The sequence below is a fragment of the Dipodomys merriami genome, unplaced genomic scaffold (assembly GCF_024711535.1).
Source record: "Dipodomys merriami isolate MVZ:Mamm:240054 unplaced genomic scaffold, mDipMer1.0.p SCAF_4, whole genome shotgun sequence".
Classification (NCBI taxonomy): domain Eukaryota; kingdom Metazoa; phylum Chordata; class Mammalia; order Rodentia; family Heteromyidae; genus Dipodomys; species Dipodomys merriami.
In genome coordinates this window covers 17874068-17891132 of record NW_027205603.1, presented here as the reverse complement: position 1 = coordinate 17891132, position 17065 = coordinate 17874068, and the positions used below count along the sequence as shown (strand labels likewise).

The window sequence follows — 17065 nt, the reverse complement described above, 5'->3', positions numbered from 1 at the left end:
GGTGACTCCTGTTCGTAATCCTAGCTATTCAGGAGGCTGAGATCTGAGGATCACAGTTGGAAGCCAGCCCTAGCAGGAAGTCCATGAGACATGAGACTCTTCAACTAATCACAAAAAGTGCTAGAAGTAGAGTCATGGCAAAAAACATCATGGCAAAAAACAAACAAAAAATGCTCAGGGACAGTATCTACCAGTATCCTGAGTTAAAGCCCCAGTTCCCTGCACACACAAAAAAAGGGCTGGGAATGTGGCTCAGTGGTAGAATGCTTGCCTCACATGGGTTCCATTCCTCAGTACCACATAAAAACAGCCAGAAGTGGCGCTGTGGCTCAAGGCACTAGCCTTGAGCTGAAGAGCTGAGGGACAGCGCCCAGGCCGAGTTGAAGCCTCACACTGATTTAAAATAAAAGGATTCGAGTACTTATTAAGGAACTGTACTGAGACGTTCTTTGAGAAGAACGAGTGTTTCTGGGATGTTCTCTAAGGAAAGGCTTTCAGATGCCATGCTGACACCGAGGGGCAGTTCTTCAATGGTTCTTTAAGTTCAGCCTTCACTGTAACACAGTGCTCAAGATTAGAGAACATCAAAACCAGGGAAATGATGCAGATGCTTTCCACGGTGAATGTGCTCATGGCGAATGTGCTCATGGCGGCTGCAGAAGCTCCTACTCCCTCCGTGCTGGTCACAGGACGGGCCCGGGGTGGGTTCACAGGCAGCTTCTTGGCTCCTGGGCCCCCCTTCCCAGAGAAACAGAGACTGGCCCTAGAACTGCCTGCCTCTGCGGCCACCCAAACTCCAGCGGCTCCAGCCAGTATGCCTTGCAGTGGGACGCTGAAAAGCTGTTTTGTTGGGTAGAGGGCAATAGAGTGAGGCCCACAGACCTCTCACAGCACGGAGTGAGGGTGTCACCCTCCAGGACTCGTTGGCCTTGGGGGCCATCCTCTCAGCGCCATGTAGAAGAGACCACACAAAATGGCAGACTGTTTTATAAAAAGATAGCACGACTATTTACCAACTGTACAAAAGGCAGCCCAGCCCGGGCAGGTCATCTGTAGGGAAATCACGAGGTATCTGCAGTGAGCGGTGCCAAAAGCAACATGGCACCAGCACCAGGATCGACCAGCTGAGTGCATGCACGGGGTCAGAAGTAGCTCTGCAGCGGCTCCCCCAGCATGGTCTCCAGCTGCTGGATGCTCTTCTGGCACTGGTGTTCCACTTCTTCACACTCATCTGAGAAGGAAAAGCAAAGTGAACCCACCAATCACCCGCACCTGGGCACTCAAGTCTTCACTGCCTGCACCCTCTGCCCTCGGCCCATCAGAGTGGGGCCGTCACACTCGCTCCTCCCTCCTGCCTGCCTCGTCCTGTGACTCCAAGAACGGGGCTGACACGTACATATCCCACAGCCCGTCACCAGGGGTTGGGGCACAGTGAACAGAGATGAGTGTTCCTTTGCCGCTTGCTGAGTGCACGAGTGTGCGTTCCAGCATGGTGAAGCCCTGCGAGAGTGCATTCCAGCACAGCAACCGTGGCTGCTTCAACCAGTGACATAGGCCACAATCACTGGCTCACTAGTGCTGCTACTGTTCAAACCTCTAAAAACAGGGGCAGTGTCATTTGCCCACTTAGTGGGCCACATGAGGACCGAACACGAAGTACGCGTGGGCGTCTACCACGGCATCCTCTGTGATGCACCACATTCCAGCACAACCTCTAGCTGGGGACAGAATGCTCACAGAAATTACACTACTGCAGCCTGTGTGTACACCCAAACCCAAGACCGTACTGCTGGCAGACATGCAATGACTGCCGGAGAATCCTGCCAGTTCCCACCTGTCTGGGAATGAGGCAGGATGGTATCTGCTGCTAACCACGAAGATCCCAAACGTGGCATTACTGGGGATATATGTATGCGCACACACACACACTCATTCACTCTTTTACCCTAGTTATTAATAGTTTGGGAATTACCTTCCATCAATTCTGCTAGGAAAGGAATGGATTCTGGTAGCAGGACAATGTAATTCTCCTTTAGCTTTTCAGCCAGTGCCACCACAGTAAGCAAGGCTGCAAACCTCACCTGTAGGAGTAAGACAATCAAAGGGTGCAGTTACTTAGGGCTCACAGTCGTGTTTCCTGCCTTAGGACCTGAACTGACTGCAGAAAAGCTCTTCTTCTGATAGCTGTCATCTCATGCATTTATTTTCTCCTTAGTACTCCATCACAGAAAACCAGCTTATCCATTTGTGATCATCTGGAATATGCCTAACATTAAAAAAAAAAAAAGTTTCTCAAACTGTATTTCTACCCCTGAAGCTCTTTAATGAGTCTATCTTCATGGCATTTTCCTTTAAAAACAAAACAAGTCGGATGCCGGTGGCTCATACCTGTAATCCTAGTTCTTCAGGAGGCTGAGATCTGACAACTATGGTTGGAGCCAGCCAAGACATGAAAGTCCCCATGAGGGGAGGCTGAGATCTGAGGATCACAGTTCAAAGCCAGCCCAGGCAGGATACTCCATGAGACTCTTATCTCCAATAAACCACTAGAAAACCAGACATGGTGCTGTGGCTCAAGCGGTAGAGTGCTCACCTTGAGCCGAAGAGGACAGGGAAAGCACCCAGGCCCAGAGTTCAAACCCCATGACCAACAACAACAACAAAAAGTCCCCACGAGACTCTTGTCAATTAACTACTCAAAAACTAGAAGTGGGGCTATGGCTCAAGGTGGCAGACCGCTAGCCTTGAGCTCAGGGACAGCACCCAGGCCAAATTCAAGCCCCACAATCACCATCCCCTCCCACCACAAAAAAAATTGCCATGTGTCACCAGACTTAGCAGCACTGGATAGAGCTGACAGATCCTGAGCTGAGATTGCCGGGCTGGGGGAGGGGCGCATGGAAGGATGCCTGGGCCAGGACAGTCACTACCACCTCAGCACCAAGTGAAAAGTAAAAAGCACACTAGAGTTAAGATTTCCTGACATTGTGCAAGTAACATAATCTAAGATTAAATCTGCTGTTGCAATTTATGTATGAAACTATGATTTTAGATTTGCAAATTCATCGGAACAGCGTCATTGTTTCTGCTTGCTAACATATGTTATGAGTTGAATCCTGTAAAAGTGTTTTGGTCTGTTTTACAGTAGTTTAAACCATTAGAAATAGCTAAAGCCTTTAGAAAGCGTGACCCTCTCATGTCATTGCAGTTACCAACCTCGTGCCCACTGAGTAGAGAGCACACCGTGTCCTGGCAGTGCGCGTGAACAGACTCTAACCCACACCTCAGGGCCCAGTGGCAGACACAAGCAGCAAATGCTTTTGTCATTAGATTTAAGGGCTCTAGAAAGTATTTTAACACTTCTATCTCTCATGTCACGGGGAATTGGAGGAGACTGCTATTGTTTATAAATTAACCAGGAAGGAAAGAGAAGAAATCCCTTGGCTTGAGATTCTGTGAAACTCAGTGGACCAGACCTCTGACACAGATGCCAGAGGCGGTGCACGTCCCTGCTAGTGACCGGGCCAGCCTTAGGGCCCTTCGCTATGGGCTGGCCTTCAGAGCTTGCTGCCCACTGTCCTCTCCCCACCTTGGGCGAGGAGTCTCGTGTCTTCAGCAGAATCTGGTAGTTGAGGGGTTTCCACAGAGAGTCATCAGCTGTGGCCACGGAGAACTGTGCGATGCAGGGAATCAGGTGCTTTGTTACCCGCTCCTGGAACCGCTCCTCTCCGCCGAGCCTGTTTTCCAGCTGTGAAGAGAGAGACAAGGACTTAGAACAGGCTGAACGTTTTCCTTCTGTTAGAAAACATATTCAAGCCGGGCACTGGTGCCTGATGCCTGTCATCTTAGCTACTGAGGTCTTAGGATTGTGGTTCAAAGCCAGCCCAGGCAGGAAAGCCCATGAGATGCATCTCTACCAGAAAACCAGAAGTGGCACTGTGCTTAAAGTGGTAGAGCACTAGCCTTGAGGTGAAGAGCTCAGAGATGGCACCCAGGCCCAGGGTTCAAGCCCCATGGCTGACAAAGAAAACCATACTTGGTGTGTAAGTAGTACAACAGGCTCAAAAATCAGGCCCTTGTAGGACTAGAACTCAGTGTCAGGCTTTTCTCCAGAAGGTTCTGGGGCAGCCACACTCTGAGACTTGTGTGGCAAGGCCGACAGTTAACATCTTAAATCGATTATTTGACTGTAAGACCTTATGTCTTCCTTTTGAAAAATTCAAAAGTAAAACTAAATGAGCTCCACAGTGAAGCTATGTTATGTCCATGAAAAATCTATTTTAAGATGAAAATGTCATGAAAGAACCCTTCCTTCACCCTTAAGATTAAGCAAGTATCATCTTGAAAAGCCTGTGGGGAGGGTGGAGGTGGCACACACCTGGTCTACCAGAGGTGTCATTAAGGCCTCGGCTCGCTCCTTGCTCAGGAAGTGCTGCGTGTCATAGAGGAAGATCTTATGTAAACAGTTCAGGATGAACTGCAGCAGCAGGCAGCACTTCTCAGGGTCATGTTCCGAGTCAAAAAACGCTTCATCTGTAGATGGGGAAGAGAGAGAAAACCACCCAAACTAGTCACCATCTGACACCAGTGCTAATGTGAAACCACACTGAGATTACCCCACTGAGATTCGGAAAACAATCCAGCAATCCTAAAATGAAAGCAGATCGCAAGATCATGGGGCCACTCCGGTCCTGAGGCTCAGCCTGGCACGGTGAGTTACCCCACTGCCCCTGCTCACCAGCACAGACCTACCTACCTTCAGTGCTGAGGATGGAATCCAGGGCCTCATGTGCTAGACAAACATTATACCTCAGCCCTAACTTAAATGTTTTAAAGTCATTTCCAACAAGAAGTAATAGCTCCCACTTAGTTATTCTTTCTCCTCAGTCAGAGGATTCATGCTTATTTTCCATCAAGCTAAAACACAGTTCCATGTTTGACGATAAAGCAGCTCATCCTCCTCCACGGAGAATTCAGGATCCTTCAAAGTCCTGCCTGGGCATTAGCTTGAGTCTCACTAGCTGCTGGGTTAGATGCAGAGCGAGGGCAGGGCTGACAGGGGCTACCGACCTGTTTTGGAGATGTTCACCTGGTTCAAGGTGTCTGCAAAAGGCTTCACCAAGTGCCCCGCAAACAGAGTGAACAGGCCTTTCAGTTTCTCGGCGATGCAGTCAGCCACGTTGAAGAATGTCAGCAGCCTGTCCCTCGGGGCATCTTCTGTTTTGGCCCAGTCGAACAGCTAGAACCACAAAACAGGCGTCGTGTCTCCTCACATCACAAGTCACACATGCCTGAGCAGGCAGTGCCGAGGAAGAAAGCTCACCTTGAAGAAGAGGGGTCTGAACGTGGCCTCAGAGAGCTTCACTACCATGGCCACGAGGCAGGCGATGACATGGCCCTCCGCCTCCCCAACTTCCTCCAGGTCATTCTGCAAACATGGGAACAATGGTGAGCTGGAGTGTGAGTTCTACAGGGCCTGCAGCCAGGTCCGGCCCTGGCTTCTGCTCACCTCTGAGTGCTGCGCCCGGAAGTCCAGGGCCTCCAGGAAGAAGTTGGTCAGCTGAGACTGGTGGGACAAGAGCTCTTCCTTCTTCATCACCCCGATGTGCTCTTGCAGAATGCTCATGAACGGGCCCATGTGATTCTACCACAAATGGGAGACAAAGCTTCACTATGCGCCCCTCCACCACGTGCCCCTCCACCTCCCCCCCCCCTCCCCCCGGGCAGACACAGGCTGGACCATCTCAGCGCCACTGCCCTGAGCGACCATGGTGAGCTTACCTTCCAGGTCCTCTTTATCTCCTTGTATGTTTTGTTAATGGCTGGCAGGAGGACTCGGGGTGCGAGCCTGGTAGCCAGGGTCTTTTTAAGAGATGTGAGACGGACGTTAGCATGGGAGGCAGAGCCCATTTCACGTGTGACTTTCTCCAGATGGATCACCTAGGGAAATAAACAGCAGTGAGCAGGTGTCACAGATCCGTGGTGACAGCCACACTCCTGGACAGGCTTGGTGGCAATGCAGAGCCACACCCAGTGTGGTGTGGTGAACACCGGAGGGCATCTCAGCTAGGCACAGAATTCCTTCTAAAGCCATCTCTGAAGAGCTGTCGATAAAACTGGGCAAAGCTGGCATGGAGGTGCGTGTGTGTAATCACAGCTACTTGACACAGGGGCAGGAAGGTACTGAGTTTCAGGCCAGCCTGGGAAAGGTTAGCATTACCCCATCTCCAAATCAAAATATCAACAAAAGGGCTAAAATAGTAAAGCATCAGAAATGCCACCTGCCCATGGCACACTGAGCAACCTCCTATCAGCAGTGCAGGAATTCTGCCACGCAGGAACCCTAGGTGCAAGAATCTTTTACACACCCATCTCCACACTAACAGGTGGCTCTACCTGCCCAGCTGCCTAGATCTTGCAGAGGGAGAAAAAGTAGTGAAAACTCTGTGCGCAGTCAAAGAAAAGAGCTGCACTGAGAAGCAAGCTAAAGCAGAAAGTATGGTAGAGGAGAGAGAGAAACACGTGTGGTTAAGAGCCGGCTTCCATCTGTCATGCAGAAGCCAGCGCTGGCAGTTCTTCATGACCTGCCGCCACCCAGGCAGCGTGGCGTGGTTGCCAAAGCTTACCTGGCATAGAACATCTTCCAGGTAGGGGCTGATGAAGTGCGGGAGGGTCTCCACCACTTTATGCAGGGCAGCCAGCGCGCTGAGCAGACAGACCTCACTGTGGACCGGCTTGCTGGTGCTCTTCACGGCTGCCAGCAGCGACGGCATCAGGCTGGCAAGAAAGAACGAGCGTGTTAGAGGGACTGAAAGCCCAAGCCAGGGTGCCTAGAGTGGCTCGAGTTCCCAGCATCTAGTGGCTACCTGGGAAGTTGCGGGATGGCCAGTGCCTCCAGGGTGGACGTGACCTCGGCGATGCACAGCAGGGCACTTCCTAGCACGTTCTTCTCCTCCTCCCGCTCTGGAGCGATCAGCGCCACCGCAGTGCTCAGCACCGGCACAAAAGGCTCCTGGTTTTCAGCACCAAAATTCTTGCATAAAAGCTTTAGGGTATACAGCGCTGTCTGCCTGTTGATTGCTTGTTCTTCTTCCGCTTCCTTCTTCTTGTGCTGCACAATGGCCAGAAGGACTGGAACCAGTTTGAGGAAGCGTTGAACCTGCAGAGGATTGTCAAAGTCTCTTAGTTACATGGCTGCACCACAGCCAGTCCATTTTCCCATGTCCCCAGTTTGAGACTACCAAGATGGGGGTCAGCCTGTGGGCCCTGAGCCACAAGGTTACAGGTGAGGGCTGCTTCCTCCCCATTTGTCCCTCATCAGCTGTGCTCCAGCGGGAACTGCCAACGCTGAGGCCACCATGTGGTCCAATCAAGCAAGGACTGCACTGGGCCAAAGTCCATTTTAAGAACTTCTACGACACACCTGTAATACATTCAGATCAGAACCCACCGTGCTGGGACCCTGGAAACGCTTTGGGGAGTCGAATGCGGCTTGTTAAGAGGGAGGCACCAGGATCTGCAACAGTCTTGACTCACCGTTTTCCTCTGCCAGGACGCAGGATGCTGTAGTTTGTTATTTAGAAGATCCAGAGCCTTCCGGCGAACAGAGGGAAGAGGATTGCCCACAAGTCCCTTAAGTACAGTGATGAAAGTTTCTGTGGGCAGCAAGGCATTGGCCTGTATAGTTCCACATTCACATTAAAGGAGAAAAAGAGAAAGGTCAACTCTCACCAGGACTTGTGACTTTTTTGTGAGTCTCATTATGTAGCCCAGTCAGGCCTCAGCCTCCTGAGTGCTGCCATTGCAGGTGTGCAGCATTGGACCCCTACCTGGACTACAGTTTATTGCCTATCTATGGTGCCCGGAATGTTCATAACACTTTCCCATGTGACTCTTATAGTACCCCTTCAGCTAGTCCTTACTGAGGTAAAACACAACAGCACAACAAACTCTCTGATGCTGGGAATAAGTGATAGCTAAATAATCCAGTTAGACTTAAACAGTGATCCTAACGTCAAGTCCAAGGACCAATCTAGTTTATGTAATATTCTTACTTTATTCTGCTCCAAAGAAATGGAGCACTGTACAATACATGACTAAAGACTAAGAATATCAGACTTATGAAGCAATGTGTCCCTGAAAACATTTTTTTTCTGGACAAGTTTTATTTCCAATCTTTAAGAAAATTTGAGCCTTGCTTATTAAGATAAGGTATTGCTAAATTTAAGGTAAAATTTAAAGCTACAAAATATTTCAAGGATACCAAAAAACAGTGACAAAACTCAGTAATTAAAAAATGAGGGCTGGGAAGGTGGCTCAGAGGTAGAGTGCTTGCCTTGCATGTCTGAGGCCCTGGGTTTGATTCCTCAGCACCACATAAGCAAAAAGAAAAAAGCCAGAAGTGGTGCTGTGGCTCAAGTGGTAGAGTGCTAGCCTTGAGCTGAAGAGCTGAGGAACAGCGCCCAGGCCGAGTTCAGGCCCCACGACCAGACGACCCCCCCCCCAAAAAATAAACAAATAAAAATAAAAAATAAAAAATGAGCTGGGCACTGGTGGCTCATACCTATAATCCTAGCTAGTTGCCCAGGAGGCTGAGATCTGAGGATCATAGTTCAAAGCCAGCCCAGGCAATAAAGTCCATAAGACTCTTACCAATTAACCACCAAAAAGCAGAAAGCAGAGCTGTGGCTCAAGTGGTAGAGCATTAGCCTTGAGCACAGAGAGGCTCAGGGACAGTGCCCAGGCGGAGCAAACAAACCAACTAAGGGAAAACAAATGCCAGCAATTCTAGGAAGAAGCGGGAACCCACCTTATCCAGCATGTCGTACGCTTTGCTGAGAAGCGCGCGCCAGAACTTGGCAGTGAGCTGGTCGGCATTCTTTTCCACGGACTGTGCTACAGTGTTGATGTAGCTGAGCACCGTTTCTAGCAGCCTAAGAACAGAGACACAAACAGCAGCTGATGGCATGAAAGCATACTGTCCCCTGTGTGTGGTGCCCACAAACAGAAAAGGCAATTACGGTTTCAGGAGTTGTGTGGAAGGAAAGGAGAAATGTCAGTGGTCAGAGGCTGCTGTCGGGGCAGGGCTTTCTCCAGCTCTCAAGTTGGCAGTTGTAGTATGCTTTTCTAAGAGCATCTCCTACTCTAGGAAAATGTAAAGTACTCAAGGAAAAAAACAAGATGTATAGACTTCATTTCAAATGGCTCTGAGATAAAACCACTGGCAGAGAGGCTGCAGTGAAGCTGGCAGGTGGTGTGTGTGTGTGTGGGGGGGGAGGTTGAGGGGCGTTGCTTCAGCATGTTTACTTGTTTCCAAATAAAAAGTTAAACAAAGTGAACATACCTCTGTTCAAGGCCTTTTAAGATCTGAGGACCCCCGCTTTCAACCACCTGAGTGTGAAAGAATGCTCCATCAGCACATCGTGTGGGAAGCCCAACCCCACACCAATGTCACCTGCACTGCTCTGACTGCTTGAGTCACACGCCCCTCCCTTCCAGGGCCGCCTCAACTCAACACCTCTTCACTTAAATTACATTCTTTCGTAGTGTCTTAAAACATGACAAAGATTTGGAAAAACAGAGCATATAACCCCCGCCTCATTTGTGTACTCTTAAGTTTTATGAAATGCTTCCTTTGTTAGTTCAAAAGAATTAAGACGAGATCCTTTTCAAGTTGTCATTTGTGTCCTTTAATATTTTGGAAGTTTCTCTAGCCTGTTAGTATTAAGGTTTTTTTTGGGGGGGGGGTTGCTCATACTTTACTATTTTCTAATGCTTTTATTTTTACGTTGTAATGGGGCTTGAACTCAGAGCCATGAACTTTCACTTTTTGTTCTCTACCACTTGAGCTACAGCTCTTTTTCTGGCTTTTCGGTAATTAGTTGGAGAGATGAAGTCTCATGAACTTTTCTGCCCACACTTGCCTAGAATAAACAATCCTTAGATCTCAGCTTCCTAGTAGCTAGGATTAGAGGTGTAAATCTAGTTTTGCTAAGATAAACAGCAGCATTAAACACTGCTGTGCAAGATCAGTCCTACCTGCCTCCCCTCACTCTTTTTTTTTTTTTTTGTCAGTTGTGGGGCTTGAACTCTGGGCCGAGGCACTGTCCCTGAGCTCTTCAGCTCAAGGGGAGTGTTCTACCACTTAAGCCACAGTGCCACTTCCAATTTTCTGGTAGTTTATAGGAGATAAAAGTCTCACAGACTTTCCTGCCCGGGCTGGCTTTGAACTGTCACAGACTTTCCTGCCCAGGCTGGCTTTGAACTATGATCCTCAGATCTTAACCTCCTGAGTAGCTAGGATTACAGGCATGAGCCACTGGCACCCAGCTTGTATTGGATGTTGGGTATTTACTGATAAGAATGAAGTTACCGGGTCAGAGGGCCTACACTGTCAACCTTGGTAGAACATGACAAAGTTTTTTTCATGGTGAAATGAATTTCCATTTTTCCTATCTTTAATGGCATGCCTCCTGTTTTCATGAAACAGTTGATAAGCTATTTTCTTAAGTTTAAAACACAGATCTTTTAGTAAAAACAAGATCACTTTATCATAGATACATTTTAAGGAACACATCACCTTTTTAAGGAAATTATTGGAAGCCAGGAGCTGGGCCATGAAGGACACTGACAGAAACTTGAAATGCCGCAGTTGCTTGCTGGTGTGCATGTCCACATTGAAGATTTGCAGCACGTCTTCTTTGACTTCAGTTTTAACAGAGCCTGTCTTGTGGGCAGCCTCTGAAACACAGCAACAAACCTCACTCATCCACAACCTGACTCAGCACAACAAGCCTTCAAAAAACACTGCTAATGACGGGCGTCAGTTGCTCACACCTGTAATCCTAGCTACTCAGGAGACTGAGATCTGAGAATTGCAGTTCAAAGTCAGCCCAGGCAGGAAACTCCGTGAGACTCTTATCTCCAATAAACCACTCAGAAAACTGGAAGTGGGGCTGTGGCTGAAGTGGTAGAGCACTTGCCTTGAGTTGAAGAGCTCAGGGACAGTGCCCAGGCCCAGAGTTCAAGCCTCACAACGGACAAAACAAAAACCACAACAACAACAAAAAACCACCACAAAAAAAAACACAACGAAAACACTGCTGAGTGGATTTCTGATAGAAATTTGCTCAGCTGGAGCACTGCTGTGGATCCTACGTACTTTTTCTTTTTGTATATGTATTCACTGGTATTTTAGTGGGAAGCTGAGAGCCAGCTACCACGGTCTAAACAACTTCCTGTCATTTGAACACAATTCCTCCTGGACACGTGCGTGATGCTCCACCGTTAACACAAGTGCAAGGCACAAAACATAAAGTAGTGTGTGAGAACTAGTTCTTAGTTTGTGTGGGACACAGGGAAAAACACAACAGGGCCCAGTAACTGCAAGTTCTTTTCTCCCTAGCCCTCAGACGGACCATTCCCAGCACCAGACTCATACTTACCTTCTTTTTCCTCTGGTAACTTCACCAAGTACTGAAGGATGTTCATCAAGCTTTGCAGCTGATGCTGGACACCAAATTCACAACACACTGAAATCCAAAATTCAGTATCTGCCTCTAAAACAGCATCCTGTAACACAGAGAAAGGGGAAGATGGCAAAATGAGCCTTCGGATGTACAAATACGAAGCATGCTCATGAGACCCTCAGCCTCAGAGTTGGAACACATGTTCCCCCAAGTAGATTGATCAAGGATGCTTTGATCAATTTGCTTGGGTATAATTGTACAATAAACCCTGTGAATGTTATCATGTATGTTTATTTCTAGACCTAACTTCCAAAAGCAATTTTTAAGAATGCCAAAAACATTTTTGAGACAAGGTTCCAGAGGTGCTGTGTAATAATGTACATCAGCCATCACCAGCCTGTGTTTTAATGGGACACCATGAGAAAATCTGCATGGAGCTTCCTCCCCCAGAGCCCTCTCCCCACCAGGCCCGACGTGCTGACCTTTTCTCCACAGGCAGCAACCAGCACTGTCTTAGTGACGTACTGTTCAAAGAGCAAGGCAAGGAGAACCCACAGGAACTTGTCTGCTCCAAGTGTGTCCACAAGCTGGACCAGGATGGGCAGTCGCCGGTGCTCAGGAACGTGTGGCAGTGCATCCACGAACACGCTGATGATCTTCACCGCGAGCACTTCCACATTCCTTGTGACTTCCATGGAATCTCCATGGTCAGACTGCAGAAGAGTGGGAACAAACCTCGAGTGAGCGGACAGCGCCTTCGGTGTGCCCAAGGGGACACTGAGTGTGAACTGAGAGGAGCGCCCGGGGCTCTTCATCTCATAAAACCTCCGTACGCAGACAGGCACCAATAGTAGGACGATGGTGCGCAGCACGGACACTGAGTCTGCCTGCAGTCCCAGTAAGGACTGAAGCAGGCAGGGCACAGAAGAGACCACTTATTTCCTGCTGCTTCAGAATACAATTGTGTTACTCCAGGAATGGTGCTCAGCGAAAGCACAAGTGAATTACTGAATAAATGCTCGCATGAAAAACCCCACGCCCACGTGCCTGGCTCATCCTGCTCCCCATCAACTGCCTAGTGCGTGCTTCACATGTGCTCAGGCCTGGCCCACACCAGGCCTCTCATCCTGCCACTGAGGGCTTACCGCTCCTTTCCTGTCTTTCTGTCCTAAGGGACACTCTTACTCTCTCCTGCTTTCCAGTGTTCCCTAGTCCTATGGCACACAGCTTAATGAATACACCTGCTTTTCTTCTCAGGCGTGTGTATGCCCTACCTACACTTGCCAACCTGGCAGGCATAGGAAACACCAAATCTGATGTCAAGATTAGAAGGAAAAGGTTTATTCTAAAACGGCCAAGGCCTGGGGAGGCATGCTCATCACGAGCAGTTAAGCAGAATCTCAGTGGAAATAACCACATCCCAACTCTTCCTTCCACCAGAAGAGACGATATCCACATGTCTGAAGACTTTCTTGAATATGCCTTGGTAAATTTTTTTTTTTTTTTTTGTCGGTCATGGGGCTTGAACTCTGGGCTTGGGTGCTGTCCTGGGCTCTTCAGCTCAAGGCGAGTGCTTTACTACTTAAGCCACAGTGCCACTTCTGGTTTTCTAGTGGTTTATTGGAGATAAGAGTCTCACGGACTGGGCTGGCCTGGCCTTGAACCACGATCCTCAGATCTCAGCCTCCTGAGTAGCTAGGATTACAGGCGTGAGCCACCGGCCTGGGCCTTGGTAACTGTTTCAAAATCAAAGTGTTAAAGCTCATCTGGAATTCCACAACGCATCCACATGATCTGAAGGCACTTCTGTTGTTATGCCTTATAGTGCAGCGTAACTGGATGTGACATATTTATTTGTATGGTTGGAAATGGTATTATTCGTAAGAACCCTGTTAGTCTTGCTATTCTTGAGCTTGGGAGGCACAAGTATGAAGGCACTTTAGGAGTGCTGAATGTGCCATTAACGTGCGAACTGCAGAAGTGAATAAACAGTAGTAACCTGAGACAGCTTACCTGGATAAGTGCTGGAATGACCATTTTCACTGTCTTGCTAATAACTTGGAAACTGTAAGAATCATCTAAGCGCATAACATTGGCTCCCATGAAAGTAAAAATAGACATGATATTGTGTAGAACTTTATCCTAAAAGAAAGCATATTTCTGGTATCATTTTCTGTTTCAAATACACCAAATACCAACAATTAATTATTAATCACCAATAAAATGCAGAGTATCTTGCTTTAAAAATGGCAAAAAGCTTGGTTAGCCCAGTGGCAGAAGACAAATTGTGTTCAGTCTCCTACACTGGCAAAAATAAAATCCATAGAGCGCTCGCCTTGGGACAGGGCCCAAGACCAGAGTTCAAGTCCCACAACTGACCCCCCCCCCCAAAAAAAAAAAAGTACTAAAACTTCAGGGCTGGGAAAGTGACTCAGTGGTAGAGTGCTTGCCTTGCATGCATGAGACCCTGGGTTCGATGCCTCAGCACCACATAAGCAAAAAGAAAAAAGCCGGAAGTGGCGCTGTGGCTCAAGTAGTGGTAGAGCACTAGCCTTGAGCTGAAGAGCTGAGGGACAGCGCCCAGGCCTAGAGTTCAGGCCCCATAACTGGACCCAAAATAATAATAATAATAATAATAATAATAATAATTTTCTGGTTTCTGGTTTCTTTGCAATATTGAAGATGAAACCCAGGATCTTGCACAAGCCGGGAAATGCTCTACCACTGAGCTAGACCCCCAACCCTGCAGCCTCAAAAACTGCTATCAGTATGTGCCAATGTACTTCTTCTAGGCAAGGAAATCTTACATCGTTAGCACTTACTGGGAATATTCCAGCAGCAGTACCCAAAAGCAAAAGGGCTTGGTGGTGGGTTTGCGGCATCTCTGAAAGGCGGATGCACTGGACTATCAACTCAACGTTGAACTTCTCCGCATCCAAAATATCTGTGGGTGAGAGTGGAAGGTCAGCGGCAGACACATCCACGCCCAGCGGACAACTTCCACTACCAACATGCACACACCTTTAGGTATCTTGCCACCGTCTGGGGACAGCTTCTGGCAGATGTTGAGCAGACAACTAAGAATTAATTGCTTGGTGTATTCCATGTTCTCCTGCTCTGGGGACTTGGGCTCTAAACACCTTCAGGATGCACAGAGAAACAATAGCAGAACTGTCACATCCATGAGCACCATCCAGAGTGCACAGCAGACAGGAATAACTACAACACTTAATACCAATCACTAAACAGAAGTGCAATTCTAAATTAAGTATAGTAGTAAGGTCTCCAGATAAGATTTAAGATTTCTAACTTGAGTTTTTTCTCATGTAGACAATTCTCTCTCCTCTTCATGGTCTTTCCCATTATACTATTTGGAATCTTACAGGACAACTTGGAAATTTACTTTGCTTTTTGCATGACAGCATGTTCCATATTCTTCAATTCAGTGACGTACTCTACACATAGCTATCTAAAAAAAAAAAATTTGCAGGTGTCTCACTGTATCTCTATAGTACAAGGAACACAGCCCAGGGACCTCACTGAAAGGTGAGTGTCCACCAAGCTATTCTTACATCTTTCAACTATGGAACCTTCCTTTATTGTTCAATTATAAATAAGAACACACTGAAAAAATAAATAAAACGAAGTGGACAACTTATTAAACCCTTATTCTGTCACAGATCCAAGCTGGGTGTTGTTACCTTGACAGCAAGTTAAAAAGACTTGGGATGAGTATCTGGGGGCTTTTGAGCTTCTTCTTGTGCTGAAGCAGTTCAAGGATGAGCGTTACTCTCTGCCAGTACAAACCTCCAACTTCCTGGACAGATTCCACATCTTGTGATTTTCTGGACAACAGAGCAGAAAAAAGGCTGAGATGCAAATGCGATCACCGTTATGTGGAAACTGTGGTACCCAATGAATCATGCCACTGTAATGACATCAAGAATCACAATGGAAGCCAGGCGCTGGGTGCCTCATGCCTGTATTTCTAGCTACTCAGGAGGCTGAGATTGAGGATCACAGTCTGGGCAAGAAAGTCCGTGAAACTCTTATCTCCTATAAACTACCAGAAAACTGGAAGTGGCACTGTGGCTCAAGCAGTAGAGCACTCGCCTTGAGCTGAAGAGCACAGGGACAGCACTCAAGCCCAGAGTTCAAGCCCCACAACAGACAAAAAGAAAAAAGAATCAAATGGTTCCCGACATCAGAGCCTGGAACAAGCATGCACCAGGCAGTCAGTCACAGCTCTTACTTCTGCTGCATTTTCTGCCGTCTTGTTTGCTGGATGGTGCCCAAGGATTTGGCTTTATCTGATGGCTCCAGCTCTACTCTGATTTGTTCAGAGTTAACAGAAATCTGAAATTTGAAAAAGAATGGCTGATGTTATCAACAGTGACCAAAAGAGACATAACAAAGGCATTTATGTCTCCTCCTGTGTCCTGCCACCACACTAAAACCAGCCAAAGACAAATGCCATCGATAATGTATGTCCTCCAGCTGGCTGACTACTGAGATGGAAGATGGAGGGATTTTGGCTGACACTTTCCTTCCCAGAACCTCTTAAATGTTCCAAGATAGTCCTTAATTGAATCAGCACCAAGTCATCTCCACAAGACACTCAAAGCCTGTTAAATACGTGTAATCTTTGATTGTAGTTTTCACCAAGATTTCTTTAGAAGTACTAAGATTGAAAACAAACTTTATCCCATAAGAATTTTCTCAGCTGAGAAGTTAGAATGACTTTGGGGGTCTGTGTCTCCCCCCACTCCTACAATTTTGATGCTACTATCTTAAAAAAGACCTCAAGAAAAAATTTCAAAAAAACAAGAAAGAAGAGAGGGGCTTAAACTAAAACCTCCCTAGCACTAGTCAACATTATTTCTAATTTGAGATTCACTTTTAATTGCACAGTTGCTTCTCCAGGGTGTCCTGAGTCTAAAGCTGCAGCCCTGCACTTCTCTGAGCATGACACTGCACCAGCGCCTGGCCATATTCATCACCACAGAGTCACTCAGAACTCTCCTCCACACTCACCACTTCCAGGGGCTAAACCAGACTCATATGGTCAATGGGAAAGATAACGTGTGCACACGCACAGCTTACCTTGAGAGTCACTCTAGATTGGGAATGGGATCGGAAAAGCTCTTTCTTTAGAAAGTTTCACATATCACAACTAAATGCTTGCTTTTTTTTTTTTTGCCAATCCTGGGGCTTGAACTCAGGGCTTGGGCACTGTCCCTGAGCGTCTTTTGCTCAAGGCTAGTACTCTACCACTTGAACCATCGCACCAATTCCAGCTTTTTCTGTGTATGTGGCACTGAGGCTTCATGCATACTAGGCAAGCACTCTACCACTAGGCCACATTCCCAGCCAATTCTTGCATTTTCACTCAAAAGAATCTCAAAAAGTATTTTAAGACAGCCATAAAATATGATTGTAGACCAAAGTATTACATGTTAACAGGAATTACTGTTAAATTTTTTTCTGGTGTGTTCGCTTCGGCAACACATATACTAAAATTGGAACGATACAGAGAAGATTAGCATGGCCCTTGCGCAAGGATGACACGCAAATTCGTGAAGCGTTCCATATTTTTT

The 17065-nt window shown here is 47.4% G+C and overlaps 1 protein-coding gene and 1 non-coding gene across 3 annotated transcripts in view; one reads left to right on the top strand and one right to left on the bottom strand.

Moving 5' to 3' along the window:
* Positions 1-984: 984 nt before the first annotated feature.
* The window catches only part of Heatr1 (HEAT repeat containing 1), a 40041-nt gene continuing 23960 nt past the window's right edge, over positions 985-17065 (bottom strand). For both annotated transcript variants that reach the window (XM_069990610.1, XM_069990611.1), the window contains exons 25-45: positions 15721-15824; positions 15170-15313; positions 14490-14608; positions 14291-14412; positions 13482-13610; positions 11951-12181; positions 11445-11571; positions 10580-10740; positions 9344-9390; positions 8810-8933; positions 7537-7677; positions 6867-7159; positions 6627-6777; positions 5782-5940; positions 5510-5644; positions 5324-5428; positions 5071-5239; positions 4379-4533; positions 3590-3748; positions 1973-2081; positions 985-1231 (exon numbers count right to left, since the gene is read on the bottom strand). In XM_069990610.1, the coding sequence (XP_069846711.1) occupies positions 1143-1231; positions 1973-2081; positions 3590-3748; positions 4379-4533; positions 5071-5239; positions 5324-5428; positions 5510-5644; positions 5782-5940; positions 6627-6777; positions 6867-7159; positions 7537-7677; positions 8810-8933; positions 9344-9390; positions 10580-10740; positions 11445-11571; positions 11951-12181; positions 13482-13610; positions 14291-14412; positions 14490-14608; positions 15170-15313; positions 15721-15824 (2973 nt within the window). In that variant the 3' untranslated portion in view covers positions 985-1142. The remainder of the gene's footprint in view (positions 1232-1972; positions 2082-3589; positions 3749-4378; positions 4534-5070; positions 5240-5323; positions 5429-5509; positions 5645-5781; positions 5941-6626; positions 6778-6866; positions 7160-7536; positions 7678-8809; positions 8934-9343; positions 9391-10579; positions 10741-11444; positions 11572-11950; positions 12182-13481; positions 13611-14290; positions 14413-14489; positions 14609-15169; positions 15314-15720; positions 15825-17065) is intronic.
* Positions 16958-17064, top strand: LOC138806401 (U6 spliceosomal RNA). The gene has a single exon (XR_011365845.1). It is a non-coding gene; the product is annotated as a U6 spliceosomal RNA (small nuclear RNA).